This window comes from Capricornis sumatraensis, chromosome 13, assembly GCF_032405125.1.
Source record: "Capricornis sumatraensis isolate serow.1 chromosome 13, serow.2, whole genome shotgun sequence".
Classification (NCBI taxonomy): domain Eukaryota; kingdom Metazoa; phylum Chordata; class Mammalia; order Artiodactyla; family Bovidae; genus Capricornis; species Capricornis sumatraensis.
Window position 1 is genome coordinate 30,749,195 of NC_091081.1, and position 20,585 is coordinate 30,769,779.

General features: G+C 44.2%; 1 protein-coding gene across 1 annotated transcript; it reads left to right on the forward strand.

The window, feature by feature from the left end:
• Positions 1-4,486: 4,486 nt before the first annotated feature.
• CD24 (CD24 molecule) lies at positions 4,487-8,859 on the forward strand. The gene is made up of 2 exons (XM_068985397.1): positions 4,487-4,605; positions 7,406-8,859. The coding sequence occupies exons 1-2, from the start codon at positions 4,537-4,539 to the stop codon at positions 7,571-7,573; spliced, it is 237 nt and encodes a 78-aa protein (XP_068841498.1). The 5' UTR covers positions 4,487-4,536; the 3' UTR covers positions 7,574-8,859.
• Positions 8,860-20,585: the final 11,726 nt, after the last annotated feature.

The following is a 20,585-nucleotide window of genomic DNA, read 5'->3' on the forward strand; positions in this document are numbered from 1 at the left end:
TGTATTATATATTATACTTTTTAAAATGATTTATAATATTTTGTGATATTTGGATATACTATCATTAGTTGGGGCATTATCTGTGGATAATTAGGTGATTTCTAATGCTTTACTCTTAAAAGCAATGCTGCAAAATATCCTTGAAAATATACCCTTTTGCATTTCTGTAAGTATATCTGTAGGCTAAGGTCCTAAAATTAGAACTGCTAGGTGTAAGGGGACCTATATTTTTAATATTGATAAATATAAAATTCCATTCCATAATCCCATCAGCATGGATGAGAAGACTGGCTTTCTCACATCCTTGTCCCCACAATGGAGACACCAAATTCGCCTAAGAGACTGATTGTTGCTCAGTTGCTCAGTTGTGTCCGACTCTTTGTAACCCCACGGACTGCAGCATGCCAGGTTTCTCTATCCTTCACCATCTCCCGGAGTTGGCTCAAACTCATGTCCATTGAGTCGATGATACCATCCAACCATCTCATCCTCTGTCACCCACTTCTCCTGCCCTCAGTCTTTCCCAGCATCAGGGTCTTTTCCAATGAGTCAGCTCTTTGCATTAGGTGGCCAAAGTACTGGAGCTTCGGCTTCAACATCATTCCTTCCAGTGAACACCCAGGACTGATCTCCTTTAGGATGGACTGGTTGGATCTCCTTGCTGTCCAAAGGGGTTCTCAAGAGTCTTCTCCAGCACCACAGTCTGAAAGCATCATTTCTTCAGCACTCAGCCTTCTTTATTGTCCAACTCTCACATCTATACGTGACTACTGGAAAAACCATAGCTTTGACTATAGAGACCTTTGTCATCAAAGTGACATTTGTTTTTTAATATGCTGTCTAGGTTTGTCATAGCTCTCCTTCCAAGGAGCAAGCGTCTTTTAATTTTGTGGCTACAGTCACCGTTTGCAGTGATTTTGGAGCCCAAGAAAATCTGCCGCTGTTTCCACTTTCCCCCCATCTATTTGCCATGAAGTAATGGAACCAGATGCCATGATCTTAGTTTTTTGAATGTTGAGTTTTAAGCCAACTTTTTCATTCTTTCACCTTGATCAAGAGGCTCTTTAGTAAAGTTTATTAGCTTTACAAGGCTTCAACATTTCAAGGCTTTTATACTTGGCACAACAGAGGGGTTTGATTTTCTGGCAGTGAGAACTGAGGGGTTTATATGACCAGTAGGGGGCAGCATGTCCCCACAGAGAGTCCGGCTGCATCATCTGCTGATTGAACAAACTCTAGCAGGGGGACTTGAAACCTACTCAACCAAAAATGCTCCTTCACTTGGTTCCTTCACTGCCATCTCCCGGCTGGAGTTCCTGGGTGTGGAACAAAAGCTTAGCTAAAAAAACCAGGATACATCAAAATTAAATGCATGGAATTGCTATCACATTTCACATCCATTTTGTTGACAAATGCTGAAAATGTCAAATATGTTCTGTCCCCCTAGAATTACTATTTTACCTTAAAAAGAAAATTAATCTGCTCCCTTAATATTAGCCTATTCAGCCAGTAAATATTGATTGAGTGCTCAGCGAAGAGAATGTGGGGTAAGGGAGATGGGCCTCTCAGAAAACACTTGGGACCTGGGTCAGGAAACCTTGGTTCTGGCTTTAGGTGAGGCACTATAAACTGGCTATGTGGCTGTGGGTAAGTAACTTAACTTCTCTGTGCCTCAGAAATGAAGTTTGCCTTACTGACCTCATAGGTGCCCATAGAAAATACCACCTGCAAAGATGCTGAAAAAAAGAGTAATTGCTAAACAAATGAAAGATTTCAAAAGCCACATTATGATGACTAGATCCTACAGCAGTAGAGGTGGCAGCTTAGTGAGTCCTTACTATGTGCCAGGCACTCTGCTAAATGTACATGTCATCTCAAGGCTTTGTGAATTATGCGTGATCATTAACTGGTGATGAGGTGCCTTACCAGATTTAAGTGCTTCTTGGTGCTTGGTATGTCTTTCATGAATCATACAGCAGCAAAGAAGGTTCCTGGGACCTTCATGGCAGGAGCAAACATTACTTGAGAGCTCCCAGTGTAAGACAGGCTCTGTTCTAACCCTTTAATATTTATTCATTGATTTGGCTGGGCCAGGTTTTGGCTCCGGCACATGGGAGTTTGATCTTCGTTCTGGTATGTGGGATTGTTAGTTGCGGCACTCAGGATCTTTTAGTCGTGGCATGAGAACTCCCAGTTGCGGCATGTGGGATCTAGTTCCCTGACCAGGAATTGAACTTGGGCCTCCTGCTTTGGCAGTGTGGAGGCTTAGCCATGGGACTGCTAGGCAAGTCCCACAATAACCCTTTAATAAATTTAATAATGTCTCCATCATCTCCAATTTAAAGATGAAGAAACTGAGGCTTTTTGCCTCAGGTAGAAGTAGCACAACCAGGATTTGGACCAAGGAGAGCTGGCTCTAGAGTCTTTTCTTCAGCACTCCATTAGTTCATCTCTTGAAACCAATAACGAGGAGGGAGGAGGAGGAAAGAAGGAATAGGAAAAGAAGATGAAGGACAAAATAATTAATGTATCCTGTGAATACCACCATTTAGTTCAACAAGCATTCTCTGAAGAACTTACTACGGGACCTTCCTTGGGACTAGGCACTTCTGGGCCACAGCCCATTCATGCCCTGGAAAAGACCAGGTTATTTCTAAACAGTGTGATAACACTGTAAAACAGGAAAGTCCGCTGGTGCAGGACAGAAATTCCTGTGTTCCCAAGTATGTACTAAAGTGGAAAGTTACTGAGTTAAAGTGACTGGCCAGTAGGGCACAAGCCCATTCAGTCACAGACCGGCTACTGTGGATTCCATCTCTACCCTGCTCCCATAAAACAAACCTTGTTTAACTAGGCTGTTCTGCAAAAGTAACAGTTAAATACATTTACAGCCATACTGCTTCCCGGTGGCTTAGCCATAAAGAATCTGCCTGCCAAGCAGGAGATGCGGTTTCATCCCTGGGTCGGGAAGATCCCCGGGAGGTGGAATGGGCAACCCACCCAAGTATTCTTGCCAGAAAATCCCATGGACAGAGGAGCCTGGCGAGCTACAGTCCATGGGGTTGCAAAGAGTCGGACAGGACTGAGCCACTAACCAACAATAGCTTTACTGTGTCTGAACTCTGCTTCCAAGACCGGAAAACAGTCGGGCAAACTTTAAATAAAAAAGATTAAGTAACGTAATTACAAATTAAATTTTAATGCGTCCACCAGTAAAATAGTTTCTACCTTTCACTGTATGCCTGAAAGTTTTCACAGTAGGATGGTTGGAAAATATATTCTACTCAAATCTGCAGAACAAGGACTAATCTCCTACAGGCGCCAGTTCATTAAACTGCCTAATGGCAGCTATGGAAAAGTAATAGCCTTATCCCCAAAGCTTTTGCTCTTTAAACAGATAACAACGAGCAAGTGCGTTGCAACAGAGGCCAAAAAAGCCTGTCCCCAGGAATTCCACTGGGGCAGCGAATTCTAGCGGGACCGCCAGGGAGGTTCCCGCTCCCTGGGTGGGACCTAGTAGCAAAGCCACGTGGGGAGGGCTGAAGGGGCCCTTAGGGCTGGGGAGGGGGACCATCCGTCAGGGCAGGTCACGGTCTCTTCGCCCCTGTCCGCCAGCGGCGGCAGGGAGGAGCGCCGAGAACCAAAACTCAGTTGTCGCCAGTGTCGGGGCAGCGAGTCTGCGCCCGGTGGGTGGCTCCCCACCTCTCGGGAGGATGCGGACGTGGGATGCCCCAGGGAACCCTCACAGCCCGGCGAGCGCGAGGAGCTCCAAAAACAAAGCGAGTGGCGGGGGGAAAGGGAGGGCGCGACCAGCGAGGGGGCAGAGCACACGCGGTGCTCCGAGCGCGGGCGCCGCCTGCGAGCCCGACCGGCCAGCCTGGGAAGGGCGCGCGCCTGCCGGCGCCCGGTGCCCCTTGCCAGGTCCGGGACACTCACAAAGCCCGAAAATTCCCCTTTCCTACGGGGCGGAGATTTGAGAAAACCCAAGTCGGGGTCCGCGCAGCAGCTAGAGCCGGGACTGGAGGCCGCGCGTTGCGCGGGAGGCTGAAGACTTTTCTTTTGGGGGGATAAGATGGCAGGTCCTGGGAAACAAAGGAAACTTGGGCACGGGCCTGGGAGCGGAGCGTGCGGCTCACGAGTTCGCCCCGGGTCCTGTGTGGGAGTCACTGGGCGGCCTGCGCCAGCCTGCACACTGCCCGCCCGGGGAAAATATAAAGCATCCCTCCGGGAGCCGGCGGCGCCGGCCGCCCACCTGCCGCCCCGGGGTCTCCGGGCCGGCGGAGGGAGAGGGCGCTGCGAACCCGGCGGGGGCCGGGAGGCAGAGAGGAGGGGAGGCGGCCGGCGGGCGCGCGCTGGGGGCGGCGGTGGAGGAGGGGAGCGCGGGTGGGCGGGCGGCGCCACGTCACGGCTATTGTGGCTGGCCCGGTATATAAGGTCCCGCCCGCCGGCCGCGCTCCCCACCTTGCCTGCACCCCGCCAGCGATCCTTCGGCGCCCTGCAATCCAGCGAGACGCGCTGCGCACCGACGGAGCGGACATGGGGAGAGCGATCGTAGCCAGGCTCGGACTGGGGCTGCTGCTTCTGGCGCTGCTCTTACCTACGCAGGTGAGGTCCTGGCGCCCGGCGAGGCTCAGGGGCTCAGGGGCCGCGCCCGAGGCGGGTGGGACCGCCCCCAGGGAACCGGTCTGCACCCCCACCTTCGGTTGTGGATCCGAACTAGGAGAGAGAATCTAGTACAATCTGATCTGGGGCGAGAGGGGGCGGCAATTTGGAGCCCACTTTCCACTTCCTGGCAGGCTGTCCCCACCCTTTCGGCAGCCCCGAGAACAAAGCACCTCCACGCGTGGGCTAGGAGGACCTTGCCCCACCCCAGGTTTCGCACAGCCCTTCACAGGCTGCCTGACGCCCACCGCCCGCTTTCACGCAGAGCGGGAAAAAATGCGCCCCCCACCCCTGGAGCACCCAGACACCTCAGGCCCTTTGGGGAGGTCGTCCCCGCATCCCGCGAGCGCCCCGCTTCCCTGTACGAGTGTCTTCGCCTCCCCTAGCGCATCACACAAAGAGAGAGGAAGATCCCCCTCGGGGGGCGCAGCTCTCGCCCATCCTCCCCTCACTAGCTCGTGGATCCCGAGCAAGCCCCAGTTACTGACGCTGTTAACCCACCTCAGTCCCGCGTGCTCGGGGCTGAAGTCTAGGGGGGACCCGCTCCTGACCCTGTGCTCTCCTGGGCACGACCTTACAGGTCACCGACGGAACCCTCTGTTAGCCAGATTGGCTATCTCTGGACAGGCGGCCGATGGGACATTTGGGTCCCGAGTCCCCGCCAGGCTTTGTCCCTGTCCCCGCGGCCTCCTCAGATCCTCTGTCCCGGGAACACATCTTGCCCACGGTGTCCGGCGGGTGGGTGCGCGGCGGCCGCGAGGGAGGCCAGCGGCGGCTGAGCCTGAGAGACCGAAGGTGGGGGGCGCTGGGAGGGCAAGAAGGGGCATTTGTCTCCGGTAGCTTGGACTTGGAGGGTAGGTAGGGGTGCCCCAGCGGTGGGGTCTCCCATCGCCTTCCGTTGGGGCTTTCTGAGGAGGGTCCCCTGGGCACTTCTTCCGAAAAAGTTGGGTGCGCCAGGTCCCCAGACATCCAGCCGCCGGGCTCACCTGGGAGCGCAGCCTGAGAGAGGAGCGCTCCTCGTCTTCCGCTCCGCGGACCGGGTAACTGTACCCTATTGTTTTGCGGGTCGGCTGCTCTCCCGAGCCTTTCTCGATTCCTCGGTGGGGGAGGGGCGTGGCCACTGGAAAAGCTGGTCCCTCCCACCCCGCCCCGTCCCCTTTCCCAGCCAGATTCAGTCCCATACCCCTAAATTTCAGAGGGTTTGAGGTTAAGCAAATAAATCTTTGGTAGCTTAGTAGGGAAATTTATGTTTACTGTCAATTTCATATATTAACATTAGTTTTTTTCGTTGGTGTAGAGGACCCTTTGATTCTCCTATGGATGCACTGGGCTCAGGTTTGTTTTTTTTAAGACTCACCTGATGCACCAAGGCTTTGTTGGATAAGAGATTACCTTCAGGGATCCCAAATCAGGTCTTGCCCCCAAATAAGGAGCCCTGTTTTAAACTGTTCCCTATATTATTAATGCTTTCCTTTTACTGGGAGTGCTTTTCTTCTTGGTAGCATACTCTGTTGGGTAGGTGCCAAATAAATGTATTTGATTTCATTGAGATTTTAAAAATTAGTATATTTTAGATAGGCTTTATAAAATTTCTAGTCGATGTTTGCTGAATGTCCTTATGGGTTTTACAACAAAAGAAGCTGGGTTTTCTATGGATTTACAACAAAGGATAAAATGGTTTTATCTTTGAATTAATAGGTAGCCAAACATACATGTGGCCCAGACCTGCTTGGTGCCAGGTTCTTGTCCCAGCTGTAATCAGAAGCCCTTTAAAACCCTCTCTTGCAGTGAGAGCTGAAATCTCCCATCTGCCTTTGTTCCCTGACAAAGGAGAGATTACCATGTGCCCTGCTGGACTGTGCATTTTATGACTTGAAAAATAGTGTGGTGAATGATGCCACTTAGGCACTGGGGTGCTGGGGGACCTTGGTCCTTGGCCACAGTGCTGGGCTTAGTGACCAGGCAGGAGGGCTGCTGCTTGTGAAACCAACATCAAACCTTCTCATCTGTTGTGAAGTCATTCCGACTTTATGATGCTTTGGGTGAGATCATTTTGCCTTAAGGCAGAGGCTCGTTATATTTTTCAACTTAAGACAAATATTGTGGCCATTTTTGAGAAGGGCTGTATATGATTTCCAGACTTCAAAGGAGCAGATAAGATACCCAGGGCCCCTTAAGTTTAATGCAAAGTTGTATTAAACAGGTAGGTGAAAGTTACCCAGCGAATTCATGAAGACATTCAATTCTCAAAACATATGTCTCAAATTCCCGTATTTTAAAATCCAAATTATTAGTGCAACTTTAAAATCTCCCCCTTCTTGAGAAAGTAGAAGAAGCGTATTTGTAACACCAATAAGTCAGTATAATCACAGAAAGTGGGTCAGGTACCTTGGTTCCTTATTACTTTATAAAGAATTAAGGGTCAAGTCATACACTTGGGAGTTACATAGTTATTGAAGAACATTTTTGTTTGTTTGTTTTCAGTTATTGTTACTTGTAGTCATTAATCATCACTAGCTAGTTGTTTTTGAAACTAAAGGATCTTGGTGGGACTAAGAAATTCAGAATGAAATGATGTGGGTAATAATGGAAATAAATGGAAACATGGAAATAATGGAAATAATAATGGAATAATGGAATGAAAACCTCAGACTGTATCATCTATCTTAATGGCATATTAAATGTATGTGGAGAGACAACTGTAATGTGGAAATTGATCAGTGTGACTTTTTATATATTTTAGACTTACTCAAATCAAACAACCGTTGTAACACCTTCAAGTAACTCCTCCCAGACTACCTCACCTGCCCCTCATCCAGCCAATGCCACCACCAAGGCAAGCGATGGTACTCTGCAGTCAACAGCCAGTCTCTTTGTGATCTCGGTCTCCCTTCTACATCTCTACTGTTAAGAGACTCAGGCGAAGAAACATCTGTACTTCACCATCTTCTAAATCCAGTTCAAATGGCATCTATACATCCTGTGTGACAAAGGAAAAAAAAAAAGAAAAAGAAATCTTCATTGAATAAATCTAACTCCACACCTTATTTAATTGACAGAAATTATTGAGGATCCCAAATTTGTTTGAAGAGCATGTGAAGGGTTTGACTAGATGATGAATGCCAATATTAAATCTGCTGGAGTTACCTGTTCAAGATGAAGAGAGACAACATCCAAAATTAGTTGAGATGATTTCCTTAAATGTGGCTTAAGAAGTATGGACACATAAAGCTCTACCTTGAAAATGAGAATAGATTTTATCTTACTTAGAGATAAAGAATGGGCTGTGGAACAGATTCAGTTTGCATTTGGTTTGTTAAATTTATAAGGCCATAAAACAATTAGGTAAAACAGAAAGCTTTTGTGATTCTATCTGTATGTACATTAGCAGGAACTTCCAGGAGTTACTGTAAATTCTCAAAGTGTTGTTTCAGCAGTACTAATTTAATGCTGACATATGATAGATAAAATTTTATGTTAAGCTATCAACTGTTCTCTTGGGAACTGAACTTTTCCTCTGGGGCTTTGGGCTGACATTGCATTTGACTTTTTATACAGTGCCAGGGCAAAGATGGATTAATCTACCCCAAATTCAAGCATAATGAATACATTTTGCTTACATACTATTCCTATTCAAAAAGAACACTAGATTCATTTGAACAGATAACAAAGAATAGAATTACATTGCTGTTAATGAGTTTTAAAATATTTTTTATTTCTGCATACATTGAATAACTTTTACAGTTTAAAAAATGATCTGTTTCGAAGGTAAAATTGACAAATTTTGAAATGAAAAAGGCTAATATGTGAAGGAGCCAAACTGTAAATCAAATATTTGTGAAGTCAATACTGGAGCTTGCTTACATTGAATTTAGAAAAACTTTTATACTCTTTTCTGTAAATACTTCTTTTTAAACTGAATCAGAGTAGCCACATTTGGAACACTTTTTGTTATCATTTGATATTTTTAGATAGTTAGAACCTGGTCCTACGCCTAAAATGGGCTTGATTTTGGAAAGTAAATCTTTTCACAACTGCCTTGATGCACAGCAACCTTTTTAAAAATAGACACTCCCTAAAGTCTTTTGTTCACATGGTCACACACTGATGCTTAGATATTCCAGAATCTAATATGGCCACAGTAGTTTTGAAAACCAAAGTCATTCTTTTTTCCCATCTTTAGAAACCAACACTGGAATAAACATCCAACAGATCTCAAGCTACTGTGTGTGTGAATGAACATTCCCTTTTGTTTCACACCTGAATGCTGTATATCTGTTTTGGATTGTATATTGTGTTTGTGTATTTATGCTTTGATTCATAGTAACTTTTCATGTTATGAAATTGATTTGCATTAAACACAAACTGTAAATAAAAAGAGATGGCTGAAAGAGCAATCCATTGAATTATAAGTTTTTCCCAATGCCTGGAATACTTTGTGAGTTTGTCATGGTTGTATGAGTATTTAAACCACTAGGGACATACCTCAATATTTTCCTATTAAACAGAACATTACAGTTAAGCTGTTTTGCACTGGCAACTAGCAACATGTCTTGATTAAACAATTCATCTAAAAGCTGACATCTTTCAGGCTTTAAGTGGGCATCCCTTACGCAGCAACTATTGAATGCCAGCTATGTGTCAGGATACTGAAGTTTTGATTGAATGCTGAACTTGCTCAACAAGGCTTTTTACTATAATTGAGAAAAAGAGTATGCATAGTGACAAATAAGCAGTATACTGGCAAGTAGTGCTGTGAAGAAAACAGGCCAGAGTGGCAAGTCATGAGCTGTGATTGACTATGGATGGACATTTAAGCTGAGGTATGGAGGATCTGGAGGGAAATTCCGGTTGGGGGAACAACACACGCTAAGTCCTTCAGTCTGCTTAATCATTGGCACTATTTTCATATCTGTACAGAAGGCCGCATTTCCATCTGCTCCTTTAGTACTCCTGAACTCTTTTGACTCTTATTAAAGTGTAGTCCTGGACTTACGCTGCTTAGTTGTTCAGTCATGTCCAACTCTTTGCAGCCCTATGGACTGTAGCCCGCCAGGCTATTGTCTGTCCATGGAACCTTCCAGGCAAGAATACTGATGTGGGTTGCCATTTCTTAACTTCACGAGATCTTTTCAAACCAGGCATTGAATCTATGACTCTTGTGTCTTGTGCACTGGCAGGTGGATTCTTTACCACTAGCACCACCTGGGAAGCCTGGGACTTGTAGCCAGAGAAAGGCTGGAATTTGGTAGTAAGTTTCTTGATCAGAAGAAATGTTGCGTGGGTCTCCATGATGGTTGGTAGGATTTTCTGTGAGTCCAAGGATAGTAGTTTTGGTAGATGCATTGTATGCGGGGAAGGCAAATCCATATTCAGAATAAGTGTTTATTTCTTTAAGAATAAAATGCTACCCTTCTAGATGATGTGGTCCCATGTAGTCAATATTCCACCTGGCTGATCACCTCAAGCAATGGAGCATATAAGGAACTTGGTGTTGGTTTCTGATGTAGCAGATTGAGCACTCAGCAGTGGCTATGACCAGATCAGTCTTCACATATGCCAGTGTTGCTGGGACCATGCATAATCTCTGTCCTGCCATTGTGGCCACTTTGTTCATGAGCCGAACGATAACCAGAATGACGGGGATCTGTATCCACGCAACTGGCCATCTTATCCACCTGATTATTAAAATCTCTCTTTGCTGTGGTTACCTTTTAGTGAGCATTCACATGGGACACTAATATCTTCAGATTCCTATTTGGAACGGTCTATCCACATATCTTTCTCAGCCTGCCTTGTCACCAATTTTCCAATCATATTGTTTCCAAGTCCATCCAGCCAAACTGTTGGCCACAGACCACGAGTTAGTATAGACTTACACCTCTGGCCACTTCTACTTTGAAGCGAAATGAACAACAAGGTGCACTGCTTTTAATTCTGCCCACTAGAGGTATTTCCCTTTACCACTGTCCTTGATGGGTGTCCCAGAAAGGGGTTGTGCAGCTGGAGCTGTCCACTTTGAGGTGTTGCCGGCTTATTGTTCACCACCTTCTGTAAGCCAGGTCCAAGTTTTCTCTTCCTCAGTCAGCTGGTCGTCATTAGCTGCTCATGAAAACAAAGGTGCAGACTAGGAGAGAGATGGTAAGGTAGCAAAAATATGGCCCAGGGGCATCTGGACCACTTTCTCCTGTAACTTACTAGTATATTAAGTTCCCTACATATGAACTTTCAAATTGTGAACTTTCGAAGATGCAAACATGAGGCTTGCTAATGAAGAACTGATAGAATTGGAGGCCCAGAGAAAGGACAAAGAAAAATGAGAGGAAGAAGTAACTGGATAACTGAAGACATTCACGATGCAGGAAATGGCAGGAGATTGTGTTTATTGGAGGAGCTACTGTTGGTTCTGAGGCACAGGAACCAAACTTGGAATGGTGCACGAAGGTCTCAGCAGCCATTCAGAGTGCAATCCAGTGCTGCCGTGATGAGGAAAAAGGAACTACTACCTGGACATTGCTGGATCGTTTTTTCAAGAGGGTAAATAGAAGGAAATGGAACCTGTGCCATCAACATCAGGCATGAATGAAATTATAGCTTGCCCTCCACCTCCTATTGCTAACAGTCCTTTGGCTCTACCATCTCCCACTTCCTCTCCCTCTTCCAGCCAGTAACTCCTCTTGCTTATTGACTCAGTGCCAGCCCCTGTATGCCAGCTGTTGTACTGTACTTTTCAAGGCACTGTACTGTAAGATTAAAAATGTTATCTTTATTTTTTTTATGTATTGTGTGAAAAATATAAACCTATGACAGTACAGTATTGCATAGCCAATTGTGTTCATTGAGTACCTAGGCTAATTTTGTTGGACTTACAAACAAATTGGACTTACGAACATACTGTCAGAACAGAACTCATTTCTATGTAGGTGACTTACTGTATGTATCTTTAGGGCCTCCTGAAGCTCAACATCATCCATGCCACCTTCCTTTGACAATGGGTGCTATTGTGCACAGCCAATTTTATGAGTTGATGATTAGACCACACCCAGGTCATCATGGATAGCTCAGGCTGCATGGTGGTCTAGGGTTACGCATTCAGTCTTTTTTTTTTTTTTAATATTTATATGTATTTGTTTATCTGGCTGCCCTGGGTCTTAGTTGTGGCACACAGCATCTTCTGTCTTCGTTGTGGCATACGGGATCTTTTAGCTGTGGCGTTTGAACTCTCAGTTGCAGCATGTGAGATCTAGTTCCCTGACCAGGGATCACACTCAGGCCCCTTGCCTTGCGAGTTCAGAGTCTTAGCCACTGAGCCACTAGAGAAGCCCCTCAACCCCCTCAAGCATTCAGTCTTTACTAAAGCCCAGCAACAAGCCCAATCCTGTTTCTTCAGGAAGGGTTGCTGCCTGCAGAGGATGGCAGAGCTTTGCTCTGAAATCTTGAAACAGACTATTGATACCAACCCTCAGTCTAATATAAATTTATAGAAAAGCAATGAAAAAGTTGAGTTTAGTTTTTTAAGAAGTAATCATTGATACTCATGGAGGATGAAATATAACTAGTTTTTCAACTGTTCTTTGAAAATAGCTTTAAACAAACAAAATACCCAAATTTCTATTTTGGGGTTATACTCTAAATATTCATGCTGAAATACTAGTCATATAATTTATGGCTAAATTGAGTAATGAGTAGCCATTTTATGGGTGTCTCTCCAACTAAGTTGAGCCTTAGCAGATAAAAGCAGATAATTTAGAGAAAGGCAGATAGTTGCTATGCCATAGGGTTAAGATGAGAAAAATCTGTTTAGAACTAAACATATTCTAAACACACACATCCAATGCCACTGTCCTTAAAATAGAGCTCAAATATTTAGGTAGCTGAAAAGTATGTGTTTTTTGTTTCTCATCGACCTTATTTGGGGTTAGTTTGATTATTTTTGGATTCTTTCCTTAGTATAAAGAGAGTATTTTTTCTAACTTTGGTAGGATGGCACTTTTTGAAACAACACAATCATCATCATGATTTACTTGTCAGTTTCTCTTCAAATTAAATCTAAATTTAAAATCATATGCATTTCTAAGAAACTTTAGGAAGTTTCCATATTTATGAATTTGCAAAGAAATCTCTTTGTGAGCCCAAAGATTTAACTGTTATGCCTGTTAGCAACTGGCAGATGTTAAGGTTTGTGGAACCTAACATTCTAAAGGAGATCAGCCCTGGGTGTTCTTTGGAAGGAATGATGCTAAAGCTGAAACTCTAGTACTTTGGCCAACTCATGCGAAGAGTTGACTCACTGGAAAAGACTCTGATGCTAGGGATTGGGGGCAGCAGGAGAAGGGGACTACAGAGGATGAGATGGCTGGATGGCATCAGCAACTCGATGGACGTGAGTTTGAGTGAACTCCGGGAGTTGGTGATGGACAGGGAGGCCTGGCATGCTGTGATTCATGGGGTCGAAAAGAGTCAGACACGACTGAGTGACTGAACTGAACTGAACATGTCCAAAACTGAACTCTTTACCTCCCCTCTGCAGACCCGCTGCTTCTCTATTCAGAGCACCTACCTGCCAAGTCATTCTCATCACAGACCCAGGAGCTTCCTTCCTCTTCTCTCCCAGTCTCCAATCAGCCACAAAACCCTGTCACTTCTGAATCAGAAATGTCTGAGCATCCTGCCTCTCTCCCCACTCTGCTGCTTTCCTCTGACTCGCATCCTCTGTCAAAGCCATGCCCCTCTGCCCTTAGTCTTTCCACCGTGTGGCGAATCTCTGAAATATAGATCTGATCATTTTGTTCCTAACTTAAGAAGTTTGGCTGGCTATGCTTGGCTGATGGAAGATAGAATAGAAACCTCCATTCACAGACCATAAGGCTTTTCCACGGCCTGGTCCCAGCCCACCTTTTCAGCCCCATTTTCAGCCACACTGCATTGCCCACTGTTCTCTGAATCAACAGTGTCTTTTTATGCCTCCATGGCTTTGAATGCCTCCATGCATCCAACTGAATATCGTGGTTAAAGGCGTGGGTGCTAGAGCCAGGCTGCCTCAGTGTGGCTTCTAGCCCTGCTGTGACTAGTGAAAGGAGCCCAGGCATGGACATAAATTCTCTGTGGCCCAGGGGTCTTGTCTGCAATGAGCTTGATAATAAAGGTACCTATCAATAAAGTTTTAGAAGAGTCTGGTACATTGTTAGTACTCAATAAACACTGGCCAGGATTCTTTCTTACCAATATGTGGACATTGCATTGGCTTGTCTATGCCCCTTGAAGGCAGGAGCTTTGCCACATTTCACTTCTGGATTCCTGATGTGTGACTGAGAGTAGGTGCTCAGTTAATACTGAGTTAGTAAAACAGCCAGCGGTGGTATCTTAGTAGTGGTGTAATTGGGGGAGGAGAAGGAAATCCTTTGATACTATATTAGGTCTTGGGGGGAAGCACAAGTTAGTTAGGGCTATTTCTAAACAGGCTGGTCCCTAGCGGGAGCTCAGCTTTCATCAGATAGGCAACCTGCTTATCTGCAACAATGGTTCTCAACTCTGACTACATATTAGAATCACTAGGGAAGCTTTTTAAAAAGGTGATGCCTGTCACCTTTGCCTACTTAGAGGGTTCTGATTTAATTGGTCTGGGTGGAGGTTAGTCATCAGTAGTTTTAAAAAGCTCCCCAGGTGATTCTAAAGTGAGCCAAATTGTGAAGCATGGGCCTGAGAGCAGCTTTGGGCAGCTCTGCTCTCTTAGACCATTTGGCTGGCAGGGGCTGGGGAGTCAGACACAGACCTGGCTCCTGGCTTCAGATCCCTGTGACTACCAAAGATGCTCACAGCAGGGTTAGCTGTGCTTGGAGACAGGTAAGGTCACTTTAGTCCATTGTTTGGCTTTCTACCCAACTCAAAAAGGACACAGAGACTCATGCTAGAGTCCTCTGGTTCTAGCGCCTCAGTCAGTATCATAAGTAGATACAGGTGCCAGTCCTGGTTCTGAAAACTTGCTCCATGGGCCCTGGAAGCCTCTGTGGGCTTTAAGAGGATTGGGCTTTTTGGAGATATTTTCTAGTTGAAAAATATAAAGATTCCATCCAACTTAAATTCTGTGATTCAGATCCCCACCTCCCCCCTACCCCCAAGCTTTTGTGAGCTTGTCCTCACATCCATGAAAACACTGGTTCAGTACTCCATGCTGAGTCTACAAAAATTAATGCAAATTCATTGTTATTACTTGAGGAGATACTGGGCATTCATCATACTCATTTGTTCTGTTACTCGGTTGTCATTTTACATTCTACTGCATTTTCTGCAGACTTGGGAAAGGGTTCTCTTAATGATAGATTAGCATAGTCTAATTGGTAGTTGCTGTTCATTTTAAATGAGATTGCAACAACTTCGAACTGTTTGACTGGGCTTGTGAAATGTGACACAACCCTGGTTGAGGCTTGGGTGTGAACGCAGTGAGGAAACAGTTTCCCTTTTAGCCTCATCATTGACACTATGTTTATCAGTATGCATTTGTTTTTGTGTTTACTTATTTATTCTGTGTTTTATTCCAATTAAGAAAATTTTTGAGTCCGCTTATAGAAACATGCATTATACACCAGGTTACAAGTAGATGAGGAATTTGAGGTAGAGGATAAATAAGGGTAGAAAGAAACTGTGAATTCATGGATAGGATTTGAGAACGCTTGTCGTAAGGTCATGAGTAGCTCCTGTAGTCACTGGAAGAAAAGAGCCATGATTAGAAACAGAAGCTTAATTGCCTGTGCATTTAAAATATATGAGTAAGCCATAAGCACTGTGTTCTGGGGAAAGCTTCTAGTGTGGATATGTAGGAGGAGGCTTCTGGGTGAATACGGTCAGTGACATAGCAAAGCATAATTTAGCAGACATATTTTTTTCAGCAGCCAAAACACTTTTAACCAAATCTGTGCCTCTCTAGTTGAATATTTATAGGGGAAAAAAAAAAAAACCCAGAATATTTAGAGGAATACATGGCCAATGTGCTGCATGAATATTCTTTTTTGTAATTGAGCTTTTTTTTAAAAACATATTTATTTGGCTGCACTGGGTCTTAGTTGTGGCACGGGGGACCTTCGATTTTCCTTGTGGCATGAGGGTTCTTTAGTTGTGGCAAGTGGGGGATCTAGTTCTCCTTGGGATTGAACCTGGGCCTCCTCCATTGGGAACTTGGAGTCTTAGCCACTGGACCACCAGGGAAGTTCCATAATTGAGCTTTTTATATAAATTAAGCAGAAAATAATGGCAAATGGCATGTATCAGTAACTCTCCTAAAGGCTTTTACAGATAATTTGTCCATTTAATACTTGACATATATCTAAGGAGCCTAGTCCATATTTCTAAGGGCTACAGTCCATAGGGTTGCAGAGTTGGATACTACTGAGTGACTAACACATTGTCCTAGTACTTTGTCCTAAAATAATCTTAGGACAGATACTGTATGGTATCACTTATATGTGGAATCTAAAAATTACAGCAAACTAGTGAATGCAGCAAAAAAGAAACAGACCCCCTATGCAGAGAACAAACTGGTGGTTACCAGTGCGGGGAGGGGCAGTACAGGGGTAGGGGATGGGAGGTATGCGATGGGCTCAAGGATATGTTGCACAACACGGGGAATATATCCAATGTTAGTAACAACTAAAACTGAAAAGTAACCTTTAAAATGAGTATAAAATATTTTTAAGTTAAAAATAAAATGATCTTAGGAGCTCGGAGAAAAAAAAGACGTTCCATAGCTTGCCCAAGGTCACGCCATAGTGAACTGGTATTTGAAGCCATATCCTGTGGCTCCTTCCTCTTAGCCGCTGCACCATCATCACTTCTGTTGAGAGTCTGGGCTCATCTTCTCGGACAGAATCACGGAGTATGGCTTTTCCATTTGCTATTTTTTTTTTTTTTTTTTTTTTTATACACAGCTGTGTCTTTTTTCCTGTCTTGCATACAGGGTCGTCATTGCCATCTTTCTAAATTCCATATATATGTGTTAGTATACTGTATTGGTGTTTTTCTTTCTGGCTTACTTCACTCTGTATAATCGGCTCCAGTTTCATCCATCTCAACAGAACTGATTCAAATGTATTCTTTTTAATGGCTGAGTAATACTCCATTGTGTATATGTACCACAGCTTTCTTATCCATTCATCTGCTGATGGACATCTAGGTTGTTTCCATGTCCTGGCTATTATAAACAGTGCTGCGATGAACATTGGGGTACATGTGTCTCTTTCAATTCTGGTTTCCTCGGTGTGTATGCCCAGCAGTGGGATTGCTGGGTCATAAGGTAGTTCTATTTGCAATTTTTTAAGGAATCTCCACACTGTTCTCCATAGTGGCTGTACTAGTTTGCATTCCCACCAACAGTGTAGGAGGGTTCCCTTTTCTCCACACCCTCTCCAGCATTTATTGCTTGCAGATTTTTGGATCGCAGCCATTCTGACTGGTGTGAAGTGGTACCTCATTGTGGTTTTGATTTGCATTTCTCTGATAATGAGTGATGTTGAGCATCTTTTCATGTGTTTGTTAGCCATCTGTATGTCTTCTTTGGAGAAATGTCTATTTAGTTCTTTGGCCCATTTTTTGATTGGGTCGTTTATTTTTCTGGAATTGAGCTGCATAAGTTGCTTGTATATTTTTGAGATTAGTTGTTTGTCAGTTGCTTCATTTGCTATTATTTTCTCCCATTCAGAAGGCTGTCTTTTCACCTTGCTTATAGTTTCCTTTGTTGTGCAGAAGCTTTTAATTTTAATTAGATCCCATTTGTTTATTTTTGCTTTTATTTCCAGAATTCTGGGAGGTGGATCATAGAGGATCCTGCTGTGATGTATGTCTGAGAGTGTTTTGCCTATGTTCTCCTCTAGGAGTTTTATAGTTTCTGGTCTTACATTTAGATCTTTAATCCATTTTGAGTTTATTTTTGTGTGCGGTGTTAGAAAGTGATCTAGTTTCATTCTTTTACAAGTGGTTGACCAGTTTTCCCAGCACCACTTGTTAAAGAGATTGTCTTTACTCCATTGTATATTCTTGCCTCCTTTGTCAAAGATAAGGTGTCCATATGTGTGTGGATTTATCTCTGGGCTTTCTATTTTGTTCCATTGATCTATGTGTCTGTCTTTATGCCAGTACCATACTGTTTTGATGACTGTGGCTTTGTAGTATAGCCTGAAGTCAGGCAAGTTGATTCCTCCAGTTCCATTCTTCTTTCTCAAGATTGCTTTGGCAATTCGAGGTTTTTTGTATTTCCATACAAATCTTGAAATTATTTGTTCTAGTTCTGTGAAAAATATGGCTGGTAGCTTGATGCATACGTTTTCACAACTTGTAAATACAGTAAATCTGACACCATGTCATGAAAATAAAGGAGAGTGCTCAGGGCTGAAGAACAGCCATGGCATGCCCACCCTGGGGTGTCAAACACTCTGTGATACAGGCCACAGGGATCTGTGGTTTTCCAGTGGGATGTGAAGGGACCCCCATGAGGTACATGGAGTGGGGGCAGATGATGAAGGAGAAAACTGAGCAGGCTGTGCCTCACAACCTTTTCCTGTCCACTTCCCTCTCCCCTCAACCCCCTCCCAAGCAGAGCACTGCCGTGGTGATCTATTTCCTTTTTAGGGTTTATGTCTAAACGTCAATTAGGCAAAAAGTTCCAAGGCAAAACAAGTAGAAAATTAGTGTTCTCTGCCATTGCAACCACAATAATATTTTTCAATCTCCAAATTTACTGCTTCTTTCTGATTATGTAAGCAGTATATGTTCATTGCTAAAAATAAAGAAGAAAAAGTACAAAGAAGAAGGTTCAAGTCACCTATTATCCTACCACCAGGAATACCTACAACTTGCATCTTCCAGTCTTCCTTCGCCCCTGCCCCCATGCATTTATACAGGTACTTGTACATACAAACATATATTTCAACGAAATTGTTTTATTACATGCCTTTTAATATAATTATTATTGCATCATTGGTCATTTCTGCAACATGTTTTAAAAATATCTACATAACATATTCTTCAGGTGACTTATGCTTGATCTGTGTAAGTATCTTCTACTCAAACCTGTTGTTGAATATTTAGATTGTATCCAATGTTCATGCATGCATGCTAAGTCACTTTAGTCATATCCGGCTCTTTGTGACCCTATGAACTGTAACCTGCCAGGTTCCTCTATTCACAGGAATCTCTAAGCAAGGATACTGGAGTGGGTTGCCATGCCCTCCTCCAGGGGATCTACCCAACCCAGGGTCATTCCTGACCCAGGGATCAAACCCACGCCTCTTATGTTTTCTCATTGGCAGGCAGGTTCTTTACCACTAGCCCCACCTGGAAAGCCCGTCCAATGTTCTCCCAGTTATAAATAAATATTTTAATAAATATCTTTTAACATAGTTCTTTGCTTAGATCTCTCTTTCCTTTTTTGAGGGGGACAGGTCAAACCATTTTACTGAGGGGCTTTGGAGGAGGGTTGATGGGCTGGGAGGACAATGAGATTTTCTCACTTGGATCACTCCAGCTTCACAGTTGCTGGAAAGCTCTGTTTCCTTGTTTTTCCCTCCAAATTTCTTCATTAGTATTTCCATTTTTTAAAATTTTAACTTGACTTTTTTAAATATAAACTTTGATTTTACTTTTTAGCTGTTCCTTATTGGAAAAGACTCTGATGCTGGGAGGGATTGGGGGCAGGAGGAGAAGGGGACGACCGAGGATGAGATGGCTGGATGGCATCACTGACTCGATGGATGTGAGTCTGAGTGAACTCCGGGAGTTGGTGATGGACAGGGAGGCCTGGCGTGCTGCGATTCATGGGGTCGCAAAGAGTCGGACACGACTGAGCAACTGAACTGAACTGTGACATGTGGGATCCTAGTTCCCCAACCAGGAATTGAACCTGCACACCCTGCGCTGGAAGTGTAGGGTCTCAACCACTGGACCACAGGGGAAGTCCCTCTGTTTCCTTTAAGTGAATTCTTAGGAGTAGGATTTTTTTGGCTGATGTTGTGTCCTCCCTTCAGGACCCAGCAACTCATTTACCCACTTCTGAGGGTGTGACTGCTGACAGCTCACAACGGATCCCTTCCCAAGACCTCCCTTGGCTGAAAGACGTTGCCTCTTACTAAGATTCTGCCTCCTCTGGGAAGTTCACATCTGGTGGTTGTGGTTGTGGAGGTCAAAAGGCCCAGTCTCCTTGCCATGGTCTCAGTAAGCTCTGGCGGCCAGCCCAGCTCCGGCTCCTGGGATCAGTTCAGTTAAGATGCTCAGTCATGTCCGACTCTTTGCAACCCTGTGGACTGTAGGACACCAGGTTTCCCTGTCCATTGCCAATTCCTGGAGCTTATTCAAACTCATGTCCATTGAGTTGGTGATGCCATCCAACCATCTCAGCCTCTGTTGTCCCCTTCTCCTCCTGCCTTCAATCTTTCCCAGCATCAGGGTCTTTTCTAATGAGTCTGTTATTCGCATCAGGTGGCCAAAGTATTCAAGTTTCAGCTTCAACATCAGTCCTTCTGATGAATATTCAGGACTGATTTCCTTTAGGATGGACTGGTTGGATCTCTTTGTAGTCCAAGGGACTCTCAAGAGGCTTCTCCAACACCACAGTTCAAAAGCATCAATTCATTGGCACTCAGCTTTCTTTATATTCCAACTCTCACAGCCATATGTGACTAGTGGAAAAACCATAGCTTTGACTATATAGACTTTTGTTGGCAAAGTAATATCTCTGCTTTTTAATATGCTGTCTAGGTTGGTCATAGCTTTTCTTTCAGGAGCAAACATCTTTTTTTTTTTTTTTTTTTTTTAGGAGCAAACATCTTTTAATTTCATGACTGCAGTCACCATCTATAGAGATTTTGGAGCCTAAGAAAATAAACTCTTGTCACTGTTTCTATTGTTTCCCCATCTATTTGCCATGAAGTGATGGGACC